Genomic DNA, 17,225 nt, shown 5'->3' with positions numbered 1-17,225 from the left:
TGAACCTTTTACACTGAGCATGTTCGTGAAACCCTTCATCAACGGGATGCCTGATTCGAGGTGAGTGTTGAAGTTCCTCATAAACCATGGGGCATTGACCAGCGCGCGGACTTTTTTCGATTGGAACACTTGGAGTAGTTCAAGTTGACTCTCAGAGATATACTTGTACCACAACTGTGCTCCGTAGAGACGGACTGTACGGACTATCATCTTATACAAAGTTGCTTTCTGGGGGAGTTTACTTTTTCTGCAGAAGAGTGGAAGGATAGGCATGTACATGCCTTTGCAAATAGCGTGCTGGATTTTGGCTGATCATTAAAAACTGCGGTCGAACTGGAGACCGATGGTACTGGAGATGATACCTTCTGGAGCTAGGCGGTAGGAACTTTATCGATTTGGAGGCGATAAGCGCGGAACACCTTCTTGCGGTGGAACAGAATAAACTGAGTTTTGCTCGGGTTGATCTGTACCCGCAAGAATTTGTACCGTGCGGTCGTCTGATTCAGTTGGTTTTCAAGTCTGTCGAAGATGGCCTCGGAACTGTAACCGTTAGCGAAGAATATCATTATAATATTCATCTGCATAATATATTCATTCATATATTCATCTGCAATGCTGTGTGAGAATGTTTGTAAATATATATATATATATATATATATATATATATATATATAAGTTTGAACAGGGCCAGGGCTAGTCGAACACCTTGCAAGATTCCTGCGGAGATCTGTTTTTGACAGGAGACTGCGTCACTGATCATCACTTGATATATATATATATATATATATATATATATATATATATATATATATATATATATATATAAAGTTTGAACAGGGCCAGGGCTAGTCGAACACCTTGCAAGACTCCTGCGGAGATCTGTTTTTGACAGGAGACTGCGTCACTGATCATCACTTGACCGTCTATGTATGTATATCTACCGTCCATGTATGAATCAAAAAGGCAGATTAGGTCATTCGGTAGACCAATCTGGTTCGCTTTTTAGACTAAATCGTTGTGCCATACTTTATAGAAATCTTTGGAAACATCTAAAAAGATGGTGCAGCTTTGCGATCTTCTCTTACTGCCTGGTGGATAGGTGCTGCGACACGGGCCGCTCGATGAAGGCTTGAGTGTTTGGCACGGAAACCGAATTGTTCGTTCAGGATTAAGTGGTATGCATATGTGAGGTTGTTTAAGGCGTGTAATATCGCTGTTACCGTAAGCGAAAGAGACTTCACTCTTCAAAGAGACGACCACTAAAAGGAAATTTAAGTGTAACAAGATCTATTCATGCGCATTTATTCTAAATGACCTTGATAATCCTCACAGCCGCACGTTATTGATTACAAGTAGTAGTGGTTAGGAAGTAATTTTAGGTTAACTTTATTAATATAATTAATTTTTTTTAAAAGAGAAAATAACAGCAAACAATGTGAAAATAAGTGTATAAGGTGTTACAAGTAGGTGTTACTATTACTATTTCAATAAATTCTCTATGATTTTTGCAAGTATTACTTATAGGATGATATTAAACAAACATGGCAATAGAGTCCTTGAACAATTCCCTAAAAGGATGAAAAATTGGATTGATTTGAAAGTATGAAAAAGGATTTTGGATATTGAACGACCATAAACTTACAAAAGTTAAGTACATAATCCGTATAGTTTTATAGCATTTAGGCCAATTTAATGTTAAATATCTGGATAAAATGAAAAAACATTTGTTAAAGTATACTATACCAATATAAATATTTTGTTTATATTGCTCGCGTGTGTATCTAACTTAAATAACTTTTTTTTGTTTTTCTTTATTCCATTAATTACAATAAACAATTTTTATACGTTATATTATTTTAAAATATCTGCATAATCAGAAGGTTATAAGTATGAAGTATACAAATATTTAATTCAATAAAACAATTAATTTATTGAATTCTTATTAGTAATATTATTATTTTGGACCTAATGTTTCAGGTGGGCAATATGTTGCGACGCAAATTTAATTATTTATATTTGGGACAGTTAGTGTAAATTTAAGTTTACGTTAATTGTAGAATTATTTCGGTTGTATGTTTAACAGGTGATCGAAGAGTCAGGTTGTGTGAGTTAGCTAACATCGTAGATATATCAAAAGAACGTGTTGATTTTATATTCCATGGGCATTTAACTATGAGCCCACTGTTGACCAAAAACAAGAACATGTTGGTGCTTCTGAACAGTGTTTGGCTATGTTTAAACATAACAAACCAGAAGTCTTGCATCGATATGTGACAACCGGTGAAACCTGGATCCATCAGTTCACTCCGGAATCAGAACGATCGTCTGAGTGGGCAAAAACCGGTGACAGGCCTATTTTGAGGCAAAAGTTAAATCGTTCTACCAAAGCAGTATTGAAATGTTAGAGAGGAGCTGGAATGATTATGTGACTCTTGACGGAGATTATGTCGATGAATAAATTTATTAAGCCCGGAGTTTTCAGCGCAGGTGTTACAAGGCTGTTTTTTGGTTGTTCACGTGACGTTTTATTCAACTTCAATTGCCACAATGCCTAATAATTTCTATTTTTGAATAACGTTTAATGTTTTGAAGCATCTTGAAATTATTTCGTGATTAATTATTATTCCAGATAGCATTGGGTATGAATATTTAAATTCTTTATGCTTTTTTCTCCTAAAAGTATCCCTTCCAAACTAAAAAAAGCACTAGAAGGGCAGTTAAATATATATAAAAAAAACTCTACTACGTAGAAAAATGAGTGCGGCTGATCCACGAAGAACTTTCGCTTTCCTCGTGGTGTAATTTGGAATATCTCATACCTACGTAGTCCGTATTGTGTTTCATGCTGGCGGGCTTGAAACTTTATTAATAACTTCGAGGTTTGTCTGCATTTTTTTCTAAACTACATTACCATAATTATATTTAAAAGACGTGGGTCTGGGAGAGTTTTAAAATTGCCTCGAGATAATCCATCCTACTTTATTAGAGTATATTCTCTTTGAGGATTATACGGATCCAAAATTGCTTCGGACAGAGTATGACCCGTATCGCCATGTCTTTTACCATCAAATATACATCAAGTTGGAATTGTTTGGAATTAAATTTTTTAAATTTCAGATTCAAATTTCAATACAACTTACAATAGAATTTATTATATTGTAGAACTAGAAACTAGATTTCAAGGTCGAATATATTATTTGGATTGAATCTGAATAACATTCTGTGAATTATAGTCGACAATATGAGCATGAATAAGGTCAGCTTGTAACAGGGCATGTTATAAAAGGGCAAGATACATAACTGTTTCAGTCTATATTCATATTAATAAACGTGAAGGCTTCGTTATGTTTTGAATTTCAGGTGAGTTTGAAATAGAACATCTTAGATATAATGATAGCGTCATCTGTTTCTGAGTATACATCGAATATTATGTAGTATTTATAGTATAGTTTTTTTAGTGATTCGGAGTATATACGGTCTGAAATTCGTAATGGCAAAAATTTGCCGGAGGTCACTTTGTCAAGAGTTTAATATTTATATAGAGATTTAGGTTCGAGAGTTGACCGTAAGGGGGCAATCAAAAATATATATACACCATACAAGAAGAGCTCCGATATAGGCGGCAACATCGCGCGAGAATAGTTCGGCTCCGTTATTAGTCATACCTTACATTTGAGTATTAGTTTCATAAAATAATATGAGAGCCTCATAAGGAGCCCATTGTTTTATATTATTAATTTGTATCATCTGTACAGAAATAAATGTTGATAAAAACTATTACGTTGAATTTTTTTAAATATTATTTTGAACTTTATTATAATGCGATTATATATATTACATCTTATTAATAGTGATCCCTGAATTTAAGTGGTATATAAAATAGAATTAATTAACATAGTTGGCATCCAGATTGCCAGCTTGTAACAGTAATTTCCATACTTGCAATTTCTGAATATAAAAATTTTATGATATGGTAAATACAACTGAAAATAAAACAGAAACGAAAACGAATAATTCTGTATGTAAACCAATAAGTATTAAACTGTTACATAGAATTAGTAACTTAAGTTTAGTGCATATTTGTTTGGGAAGAAAATATTAAAGTTGCATATAAAATAAGTTTTTAGGTCAATAAATTATTAAATTAAAACCTCATAATGTCAATAAAGACATTTACATATTAACTTGATTTAATTATATCATAATTAAGGATTAAGAATGTATTCATTCCTAACTATTTAACTGATTAAAATATTTTAACCAAAATATGTCAATGTATTTTTTACAATAGTTATTATTACAATATATTTATTAAGTATAATTTATACGGCTTAAAAAATTTAAAATCATATCATTATTTGTAATTTGTGTCTATATAAATATTTTATATATATTATTTATTATATATATATATATATATATATATATATATATATATATACATATATATATATATATATATATATATATATATATATATATATATATATATATACATATATATATTACAGCTGCACTGTGGTCTGAGGGTTTCAATCTATTTTGAATTCTATTTCTTTTTATAACTTGCGCAGTCGATAGGATTTCGGGGGGATGACAAGGCTGTTCTCTTTTGAATTCGTTTTATTAACCGGAATCAAATTAATTATCAGAAAATAAGTCAACTTGACGTTGGATTGACATTCATTCTGCAGTTACTCGAAGCATTCCTTGCTATAGTTAAGCGTAGTTTCGCCAAAGGTATCGCAGCTGAAGCTGTAAGGTCACTAAACATGGATTGAAGGTAATCAAAGACCCCTGGTCATAAACAAATCCAAGTTAGGAACATTCAAGCTCTGAAAACACCCCTAGTCTGTGGATATCTGGCACATGCATCATAGTAAAAGGTGTACGGCCACCAAAGATGGACTGGTTGCTGTTAGCTAACTGCAATATAGACAGAAGCTGGTAGTTCAGTGTGAACTGCCACCAAAGTCAGACTGTAGTAGCTCAGTTTCTTAGCCGTAGACTACTGGAATCTGGAGTCACCAAAACTTGGAAAACCATCTCATATAGGCACACCATAAAAATTTGGATAGAAACAATCGAAGACCTTCAAAGGCAGGGTCCGGGTTAGTATACAGGCGATAGTCAAAAATATTTCTTTAGAAGGGAGGTGTTATATTAGACAACTAGTACTGTACCTCGTATCTTGTTGTAGTACACAACTAGATACGAGGGGTCATATAAATTAAACTAATGAGAATATCTAGAAGGCGTTGGGAAGCTTTTTACCCTTTTTTACCTTCGAGGTCGCTTTGTATCGTCGTTTAACAAATCGCTTCTTCTTTTCACGAAACAAAACAGTTTTTAAGGTAATTCTCTCTTATTTTAAAACTTGTATATATAAGGACGCAGAAAAAAAATTATAATGTGATAAGCCTAAAGTTATTAATATTTAGCTGCGCGTAACCTTCATAGAAAAGGAACAAACATATTTTCTATTTAATTAATTAATTAGTTATATCCACCACTAATGTTTAGATTAGATTTCGTCAAACTAATAGCGGAAAAATATAATCTAACAAGCTTCTTTTCAATAAAAGGATGAACCTTTGTCAACCTCTCAAATTCACAGGTCGTCATTTTTATATATTACACAGTAAAAATTCGTTTTGTGAAAATTCATAGAGAATCACGTTTTAGATCTGCTATCTCGAATTCTAATATGAAAAAATGCTACATTTTTAGTATCTTTAAATTTTATTATATTATCGTTACTTTCTAAACCTGATTAATAATGTTTAATTTTTTTATTAATAAAAAATGTTTAGGAACATTATTCAATTCTATTTTTACTAATGCAAAATAACACTAAAATATAAAAATAAATTTACACGGCCGATGAGTAAAACCATTTAAAATCAAACAAAATCAGGAATTATTACATCTTCGTATATATACACAAATGAAATGGTAATTATAATTTTCATTTGACTTTTTTTACTTTTTGTTATATTAAACCCTTCATATAATAATTTATTCGCAGTTAGACCCAGAAGGCGACTTCCATAATATTTCAGGATTTCTTTAAAAATATTTTTGAAGTCAACTGGCATATACTATTGTAGAAAACAATTAACCTGACAAAACGTTCGCCCAAAAATACCAATTTTATATTTAAGATAAAAAATACAAAAATGGAAAGTCCACCGATGGGTTCGCAGCTATCCTGTGTCATAGCAAATCCATTTATGGAGCCCCTAAAACTAAGAACAATAAATACAGCAAGTCATAGATCTCTCCGATGGTTCAGATGTGTGGACGATACTTTCGTCATAACGACGCATGGACAAGAAGAGTTACGGATACACCTATAATCCGTGAATTTCTGGCACATGCATCACAATTCAGATGTAAGACTACCAACGGCGGATTTAAGTTGCTGTAAATGCGTCGCCTCGTCTTTCATTAAATAAAAAGAGTTAATATATATTGATAATGACCCATAATAACAGGTGGGGCAAAAGTCCAGCTACCATTTTGATTGCGCGCTATCTTAGTTATGTGGTGTCTAGCTCAGTTTCAAGTTTCAAGTAGCCAAGTGTGTTGAGTAGACGTTCAAATTTTTTTGTGGATAAATATACGCCACAAAAATTATAATCGTTCCATTATTGCAACTCAGCGGAAATTGCGCCAAAAATATCCTAATAGTCCAGTGCCTCACAAAACCACAATTTATCGTTTATATGCGAATTTTCGACAGTACGGTACGACAGCAAACAGGCCTCGTTCTTGAAGACAATGGACGTCTCGTAACACTGAAAATGGTCGCGATAGTGCTGCAGATTCTCCGGTAACATCAATTCGGAGACGTGGTTCCCAGTTACACATTTCTGCATGCACTTTAAGGCGAATTTTGAAAATTGATTTTAAAATGTTACTGTACAAAATTCAATTAGTTTAAAAATTGCTACCGAGAGATCCTGATCAACGGGTTGGGTTGATCAAGGGGTTGGTTGGGTTGCAATCCTAAAGCTGTCTGGTGAAATTGAAGATTTTTTGTCTAAATTGATAATGAGTGATGAAGCCCATTTTCTTCTCAGTAACGACGTCACTAAACAGAACAGTCAGTTTTGGCAAACACAGAATCCTCAACTAATTCATGAAACATCATTGCATTCACTAAAAACAACTGTATGGTGTGGTATTCATGCTGGAAACATCATTGGTCCTTAGTGTTTACTATTACTGCTGAACGGTACCAAGACATGTCTCAAAATGTTCTTGTACCTGAAATGGAAAAGCAAGGACTAGACGACATATGGTTTCAGCAAGATAGGGCTACAGCATACACAGCTCGTTCAACAAGTCAATTATTGACTGACGTTTTTACAGGAAGACTAATTTCACGATGTGGTGATTTAGCATGGCCAGCCAAACTTTTCTTATGGGATTTTTTTTTAAATCAAAAGTTTACTTGAATAGACCCCAAATCGTCATCTTAAAGACAATATTCGTCATAATATTGAAGAAATTCAGCCTCAGATGTTGCAGAGTGTCATGAAAAATGCCTTAAAAGTTGCACAACGATTAGCGATCACCATTTAGCTGATATAATGTTTCAATCGTAACGAAAAAAAAAATGTAAAGACCAAATAAACTTTTTATGAAAACCAAACTTACTTATCTTTTCTTTGAGCAAAGTTATAGACAATCAAAATGGTTGTATATCCCTTGGCGTGGATTACAAAAGGCAGTACTTACAGTTCACATATCTCTTCTAATAAATATATATCTATTACTATTTACGTACACCTTATATTGTCCTTATTGTCTTAATATATTGTTTATATTGGCTCTGTTGTAATTATTTAAAGACAAGTACTTGTGTATATGTTAACCCCTCTTGAACATTTTCTTTTATTATACATATCTAACAATATATATATTATGTATTTATTGCAATACACTTAAAAGAGATCGAAGCTCGATGGAATTGCGAAGCGGACCGTAAGCCGAACCCGACCTCCATCGACCAAATGATTTCCGGCACCGCAACGCAGGCCGAGCGGGGGATTAGACGGTCCGCACGGTCCGAACAAACTTTATTAATGAACCGGGGCCGGGGCTGGCCGATCCCGGAGGTCCGGTGCCCGTTCTCATCGACGGCTTTTGATCCATTGTCAATCTGGCGCGGCCGCCCGCCAACCATTGTGACCCGGGCATTAGTTAACAAGCCATTGTCTTCGGTCGAGCGGCGCCTTCGATGGTCGATCTGCATAATTAAAGTGATGTATCTTTTGTCGATGCGCGGTTATCGATTGCGGCCAGTGATCTTGCACGCTCCGCCGGCTTCGATTCGGGCGACGGGGATGCTTGTCGTTCGGGAGGTAGTCGCGCGGGAACAATGTACTGAGTATATCCAGGATATGGACGCAATATGGACGAGCTAGAGTAGCGAACAATAGAAAGTCATACGAAAAGTTCACAGTTTAAATATTAGGTGATTGCATTTATTCGGATCATATATAATAATCACAATATTTTCCTCTATTTTCTATAACTTCTTCTCATGTCAATATGGTGATGCCGTATGGAATGGATGATTTTGGTTTGGCAACGATACAATCATCGATAAATTTTCGCAAATTTTCAGCATATTGATACCAAGACAAGCTGCATCGATCTGAGCAATCGGAGAAAAGCAGCAAGTAAAGAAAGAAAGCAGAAGTCCCATTTAATTAGTGTACCCTTCACAGATGATAACGTCGTCATGAAAAATGATGACTGGTTTATTATTTATTGTTTTTTTTTGAGAAAACGTATCATTTAATTTGTTCAATTAACATCAGTAAACATCTTCAATAACAGTTTCGTTCTATTTTTATTATTCGAAAAAGGAGGAGGTTCTATGTATGGCTGTGTATATATTTTTTAATGTATGTTCGCGGATTTCTCCGTCAATTGTGGATGAATTTTCAAATTTCTTTTTTATCCGAAAGAGTGCACTTCCGAGGTGGTCCCATTGGAACCAAATCAGGCTCTGTGGTTGGAAGGGGGGAGGGTTAAATCGAGGAAAACAATGTTTTCACATACTTTTTATCTAAAATTTTATATTAGGGTATAACGTAATTTCTGAACTGATGTGACGGAAAATCGGATGTCGTTCAGTGCGAAAGCCGATCAGTTTGCTTTCTAAGCACTAACTAGAGCATATAAGACCTCGTAGCAATATTGCAGACAACCACTTCTATGATGTAATGGTTAAAGCGTTTAGCTCCCAAACGGAGGTCGCGGATTTGATTCCCGGCAGGGTAAATAACTTTTTGTTGTTCTAATTTAGTTAGAACATTTGTTAAATCACCTAGGTTAGTTAGCGGACCCCGGGGCCTGAAGTGTCCTTAGTTTCAATCATTGTATCTTTATTCCTATTTTTTCTCATACTGGCCACAACTTTACTTGACCTACCCATCGTAATACTTAATAAAATAACTGCATAATTTATTGGGTAAATATCTAACGCTAAAAAGAGAAAAATAAAATATTTTTAACCCAAAAATTTAACCGACTTCAAACAATAAATGAGGAATCAAACTTTGATTTTTAACACAAAAAGTATTTTAAAATAAAATATGTATATAATAACCGTTGTAATACAATAAATAATAAATAATAATAAAAATAAACAAAGGCCATATATAACCTATCTACTACACCTATGTTATATTCTACTCTAGAGACGGTTTTAGAGATTGTATTGGAGGTTGGGTCCGGCGATTGGTTGATTTGTACTGATTCACTGAGCTATATTCTGGCAATTAGTCGGCTTGGTGGCGCAATGGTAAAGACAACAGGACGGTCCTACTGTTGCGGCAGGCGCGGGTTCGAATCCTGCTGGGGCATAGTCGTAAAATCTGTGTTTGTGATAACATTTTTTATTTTGGCAAATGAAGATTCATATTCAGATTGACACACCCTATTAATCGTCACCATTTATAACATCTATCACATTCTTATCGGAAGGAAAAGAAGAGGATCAATTGTTTGTGTGCCTAATCATTTAGGCATAAAAGGTAATGAGAAAACAGGATCTAAGTGGCGGAGATATTCCTAGTCTTCCATTTTATGTGTATCTATATGCCATTACTACAACTAAGTTAACTAATCTTGTTAAACTAGAATGGGACTTGCTGGAGAACGATATATAACTTATGGTTCATTGAGCAAACGTTTTTTTCATCTTTAACATTGTCTACTAAAAGATATAAACAGGTCCTGTTAAATGGTTAATGATCTGACATTCTCGGTTCTCACATTCGTATCTTATGACTGGTGATGTTCCTGCTTTGTGTGATTATTGTGGCCTAATAAATTGAGTCCGACATGTTTTACTATCATGTGAAGTTCTAAGGTCTTGTCGAGATAGACATAACTTACACAGAAATCTAGAAGCTCTCTTTACTACAAGCCATATCGATAAACTTTTTAATTCTTTTGTAATATTCTATTTAATTTCTCATATCATACTTAATTTTATTTTGTAGAAACTAGTCTATTTTATCTTTATAACCGTTATAATATTTATTTATGTTTTATTTCATTATAGATATATTGATTGATTATTGTTTTATTTATACAATTTGTTTTCGTCCACTGAACATACTGCGGCCGAATGACAAAAACGTATTTATATCACTTGACGGATGCCCTATTCCTCAAGCAAAAATCAACCAAATAACTCGGAATATATCTCGATGGTAGGTTAAACTGGAAACATACATCAAGACAAGTTAGACAGCAGCAGATTAGACTCTGTCAAGAAGTCAAGCAACTGCACTAGTTAGTCAGAAGATACTCCCTACTTGATCTAATCAAGGATTTTGGTTTATCAGCCAATCATAAAGCCAATTTGGACTTATGGACTGAAAATATGGGCTAGGGCTAAGATATCAAACCAACTAGTAATCCAACGTACCCAAGATAAATTTCTACGAATAATTGCCATAGTTTATCGATACGTAAACAACGTAGAGAAGTACGATGGCCTCCAAATCAAATGGACACACGAAGTGATCCAAGATTTCGCCTTAAAACATGAAATAAGGTTGCTAAATCACAGCAACGTGGAAGCAATACAGCTGCTGATCAACACTCAGGACATTAGAAGATTGAAGCGAATTAAACCACACGAACTTGATTATTGTATAAGTGCATTTTTAAGCATAAGTAGTTTTAGTAGATTAGTTTTATTTTAATTTGGGAATATACATATATATATATACATATATACATATGTATATATATAAATATATATATATACGTATACATATATATATAAATGTATATATATATATATATATATACATATATATATATATATATATATATATATATATATATATACATATATATATATATATATATATATATATATATATATATATATATATATATAAATATATATTAAATGTCTTGATAAAGTAGCTGGCGGCATTGAGGAATATTTATTTTGATTGGCATTGATAATCAGTCGGTATGTATTTTTTCCAAATTATTAATACATATTAAAAAGCATCATAAGAACGATAATTGTCTTGATGGTAGATGGACCATCTACACTGTGTTATCTATTAATTTTAAACGTATTACGTACGTATTTCATTAACAGTTGATGTATTGTACCTTCCTGCGTGCTCTCCATACGGTACTTTATCTGATTTAATGATAACTAGTAATCGTCCTGTGGTCGAAATTCGACCACAATCTATTAAGTTAACCATATCTCTCTCATAACAGAGTAAAGGGAATAACTTCAAAATTATATGTTACTAAAACTTGTTTTCATAGTATTTTCAATATAAAATCAGAAATATATTGTATAATTAACATTAATTATTAATAATAAGTTATATAATGTAATTACGTCTGTAATTATATAATAAATATCTGTATATGAAAACATATTAAAATATATGCAAACTAACTCAAGAACTAGGATTTTTTAAGTGGCAATTAATTAAACATAAAATCGATTAAGTTTCAATAACAAACGACGTAATTAGAACTTTAAATTTCTATACCACTAATGCTATTACTAAACATGTTATAACAAAAGTATAAGTAAGATTATTTTCTGGTCTGTGAAAACCTAAGAGCATCATATATAAGTATACACGATATTTCTTTAATTTTATGTTATAAACGTAAATATAGAATAATAAATTGTTTAATACATTGTAGATTGTATATTAAAACAAAGAATATATGAATAAAACTATGGTTGATGTTAAAATAATAACAAATACTATTAAGTAATTTATTTTTGCCAATTTAGAAGTGTATATTAAATGAAAATAAATACAATCATTAATTTAATTATTAATTTTTGAAAACTTTGTAAACTTAGCCTATAAAGTAAATAATCAAATTAATTGATACAAAGTTCAAAGAATAAAATGTCATCTAGTAGTATATTTCATGGCATTAATCGTTAAATACCTTAATGTTTATCAATACTTTAAAATGTTCACAAATGTACTTTTAATAATTCATAATCTCTTCTATTAATCACATGTATTCCATCTATGCAAATTAGGTAGTTAATTTTAACTGTATTTATAATATTATTGGTATATTAGTATTTCGTATTATGATCTAAATGATTTTTACTCATAAGCCTGATGTGCTATTTTCTGCCCAAATGAAGATTCTTGCTTAACTATTTCGATAAAGGGAAACTTATAATTTTCAATTAACATAAAACAATAAATATCAAAGTAAGAAAGTACTACTTTATAACTCACCTTGTAGCTAAATCTTTATGGACAAAATTTGAAGCCTCCATATATTTCATTCCCGAAGCTATTTGGCCGGCCATGTACACAAGAAATCCATAACTGTAATCATCAACGAAAACAATTAACCTCGACTGAAGGTACTATATTTGCAACCAACCTTAGCGTGTTGGCGTTGCTGATAATGGTGGACGACTCCGCCACATGATCTTGAAGAAACTGGCATAGGTCGCCGAAATAAGCGTACTCTCTAACAATGAGATATGGCGGGTTGGTCAAGGAAGCTGCCAGTATCACAGCGATGTTGACATCATTCAGTTTAGCTAAACATTTTGTTTCCCTGAAACAAAAACATTTTTTGTAATTATATATGATGAGAACAGGTCATGAAAATTGCATATGTAACACATGGCCTGAAAAGTACCGGGCGTAACAAAGAAAACATTTTTTTTTGTTCAAATTGGCTCTTTCCATCAACGCAACCTTCATCAAGAGCCTCAAAATTTTGCCAGCACCGCTCTAACATTTCAATACCACTTTTGTATAACGGTTTATATTTTGCCTTAAAATAGGACTGTCACTAGTTGCTGTCCACTCAGATGACGACCATTTTAAATCCGGAGTGAAATGATGGATCCATGTTTCTATTGTCATATATCGACCCGAAATTTCGGTTTGTTACGTTTAAACATGGCCTAACACTGCTCAAAATCATCAACACGATCTTTTCTTAGTCAACAGTGGGCAAACGCGGCACCCACTTTGATCAGAGCTTTCTTATAGTCAAATGCTCATACAATATAAAACCAACATGTTCTTTTGATATTTTTACGATGTTAGCTAACTCACGCAACTTCACTTTTTGATAATTTAAATCTACTTTGTGGATTTTTGTGATGTTTGCTGGTATTTTATTTGCTGGCCAGCTCATTTGAATTTCACTGCGTTCCGCATCAGCGGTGTCTCTACGACCACGTTTGAAGTCAGCTAACCAACGTTTTATTGTTGTTTCTGATGAGGCGCAGCCCTTATAACACTTTTCAAGCCATTGCTGCACTTGAACGGTATTTTTCCCATCAAGAAGCAGTGTAAAATTAAAATATGGAATTGTTTTTCATCCATTGTTTTGAAAATAGCAAAAGTATTGTTACTCTATTCTATTGTCATTCTATGTCACTATGTATTAGGCCCGGGACTTTCAGCCCATGTGTAATTAGTTGCTTCCATGTATTTTGATAAGCGATATATTTTGGTGAAAATGGTATGTATTAATACAAACAACTGTTAAATTTCATGATTTTGATATTTCTCTACATAAAGTAGTAGTTTTATATTTAATATTATTGAGTTATTCTATGTATATTGATGCTAATCATATAGAACTCTATGTCATATGTGGTCTGGCATAAAGTTAAATGCAAATCTAACAAAACACAACTCTAACCTATAAACCATTTTGACAGTGTAATTAACTGTAATTTAAAAGTCCTTTAATAATATATGCGTTAGATATAAAATAATGTATTCTTGTTTCATTATTTTATTTAGATTAATATTCTCTCATATCTCAAAGCCAAAATAAACTTAAACTCAGAGTTGAGCGGCAACATTTTTGAATTCATCGATTCACATGACTCAGAATAGGTTACATAACACGTCAATTGAAAAGTCCCCGGCCTAACATAGTAAAACACAATTTTTTGGCAAAATTTGTTTTTTTTATTGAACATAATTCACCTCAAGGGTGATTATGTAGTACGATTTGTCCTTTGGTTCAAAATAGGTCTCAGTTTTGGTGATCTTCTCTTCACTCGACGAATATTTCTTCCCAGCGAATATTCTTTTGAGATCTGAGAACAGGAAATAGTCACTGGGGTCAGATCTGGAGAATATAGTGGATGAGGAAGCAACTCGAAGCCCAATTCATGGATTTTTGCCATGGTTTTCAATGACTTGTGACACGGTGCATTGTCTTGGTGAAGCACTTCCTTTTTCTTCAAATGCGGCTGTTTCTCAGAAATTTCGTCCATCAAAGGGTCCAATAACGTCATGTAATAGTCATTGCTGATGTCTTTCCTTTTTCAAGGTAGTGAATGAAAATTATTTCATGCGCATCCTAAAATACAGACGCCATAAACTTGTCAACCGGCTGTTGCGTTTTCCCACACTTTGGAGCGAGTTTATCGTGTACAGTCCACTCGGATGACTGTCAATTGGACTTCGGAGTGAAACGTTGAAGCCATGTTTGGTCCATTGTCTTCTTCAAACACTGCTCCGAATCATCAACTCGTCGTTGTTTTTGGTCGAAAGTGAACTCGCGTGGCACCCAGTTTGCACAGAGCTTTCTCATGCCCAAATATTTGTGAATGATATGATGTACACGTTCGGTTGATATCTTTAGAGTGTCTAGTATTTCATTCAATTTCAATTTATGATCATTCAAAATCATTTTGTGGATTTTTTAAATGTTTTTGTCGGTAACAACCTCTTTTGGGCGTCCACTGCGTTCACCGTCTTCGGTGCTCATTTCACCATCTTTAAACTTAGCATGCCAATACTTGATGGTTGATTTTCCTGTGGCAGTGTCGAGAAACTCGATATCAGGCCAAGTTTTTACTTCAACTGTATTTTTTCCCTTCAAGAAGCAATATATTATCAACACTCGAAATTACTTTTTATCCATTTTTTTCACAATAACAAAAGTTACTTCATTCAAAATGATTCACAAACTAATGATCCGACAGCTATCAAATTTATACACGGATCTTTTGAGGGTTACGGCTAATTAAAAAACATATGGATTTAATTCTAGTAGCGCCATGTATGTGTCAGGCCGGCGACTGTTCAATAGACATGTTAATATCATCAATATTTAGTGAATTTAAGCTAATATAAATATGGTAAATACGAATACAGAGAGCATCTTATTTTACTTTATATGTTTGTACATTCATGATAGAGCAGTAAAACAAATTAAACCGCTCAAAAATTGAACAACCATTTTCCCAGCGGATCAAATAGCGACCGTTTGTCTTCTGTTATGGTTATGACCATTCCGATTCGGTTTCTACATATTTATAATGTGTACGTCGCGCGAGAGTACATTCCGGACCGAGCATCATCATATCAATCGGGTCGTAAAATCACGAGCGCCAACTCTCGGAGCAACACCGAGATAAAGGCGCCATTTCTGGCGTAAAATTTTAAGACCGCCAATATGGAAGCGAACGGAACTAGATTAGGGATACGTTTGAATCGATCAGTTATTATAAACGGCAAATTGGGAGGACGTGGTAGTGGTGATGGAACGATTTTCTCCTGTGCGCTCTCGACGGAACGAAACAAATCGACATCGTAACGGGGTTATTTTAAACCTTGAAGCTATGTATTCCTTGATACGTGTTCATTTATTTATTTATATATTATTGACCCATCACACTCCTGGACTCCTGGACTATTTAGGGTCTGTTTACAGATATACAATATAAAATATATGTATTCCTTGATAAGTGTTCATTTATTTATTTATATATTATAGACCCATCAGACTCCTGGACTATTTCTAAATAGGGTCTGTTTACAGATATACAATATAAAATCAATGTGTTCCTTGATACGTGTTCATTTATTTATTTATATATTAGAGACCCATCAGCCTCCTGGACTATTTAGGGTGTGTTTACAGTTATACAATATAAAATCTATGTATTTCTTGATACGTGTTCATTTATTTATTTATATATTATAGACTCATAAGAATCCTGGAATATTTAGGGTCTGTTTACAGATATACAAGATTAACTAGTGACCGGCCTATGGTCGAAATTCAACCACAATTTATTAAACTAATCACGCTCCCCTCATAATAGAGTAAAGTGAATAATCTAAAAAAAATTTGTTACTAGAACTTGTTTTCACAGTGTTTTTGAATTTAAGATCAGAAATGTATTTGATATATAATTGATTAAAATTCATGCATTTCACAAAAATATTAAATTCATTAAAGAATAAACGTCTGTATGTTAAAATAACTCTAATATAATTAAATCTAGTTTCTTTTAAGTTTCAATAATCAACAAAATATTGATAAGTTTAAATTACTACACCACTGAAAATTATAATAAAATTATAAATAGTAAGATTATTTTCACAATTGTAAGAACTTAAATGTAAGAAATAAAAGTAAAGAAATAGTTCTTTACTTTTATGTTTTAAACGTACATATATACATATAGAACAATATAATATATTATACGTCACAAGGGCCGAAAGTAGAATTATTGGCCCTGCACGAACAGGAACGAGATTTCAACTTGTCGAAAGTACGTTATTAATATAACTTTAAATTTCGATGAGCATGTTTTTGATGCCTGCCCCCGACATTAATAGACTTCTTCGGCAACGTATCTGTATTTATTTTCAATCGCGCTTCGGCATCAAAATTTTGTA

The 17,225-nt window shown here is 33.1% G+C and overlaps 1 protein-coding gene across 2 annotated transcripts in view; it reads right to left on the bottom strand.

The window, feature by feature from the left end:
- The window catches only part of LOC143203431 (discoidin domain-containing receptor 2), a 252,030-nt gene that overhangs the window by 59,321 nt on the left and 175,484 nt on the right, over positions 1-17,225 (bottom strand). For both annotated transcript variants that reach the window (XM_076415559.1, XM_076415561.1), the window contains exons 14-15: positions 12,937-13,116; positions 12,786-12,878 (exon numbers count right to left, since the gene is read on the bottom strand). In XM_076415559.1, the coding sequence (XP_076271674.1) occupies positions 12,786-12,878; positions 12,937-13,116 (273 nt within the window). The remainder of the gene's footprint in view (positions 1-12,785; positions 12,879-12,936; positions 13,117-17,225) is intronic.

The sequence above is a fragment of the Rhynchophorus ferrugineus genome, unplaced genomic scaffold (genome assembly GCF_030347505.1).
Source record: "Rhynchophorus ferrugineus isolate W39M unplaced genomic scaffold, kcgeb_rfMv2 rfM10, whole genome shotgun sequence".
Lineage (NCBI taxonomy): Eukaryota > Metazoa > Arthropoda > Insecta > Coleoptera > Curculionidae > Rhynchophorus > Rhynchophorus ferrugineus.
Note: the sequence above shows the minus strand (reverse complement) of the source record. Positions and strands in the feature narration are given on the sequence as shown.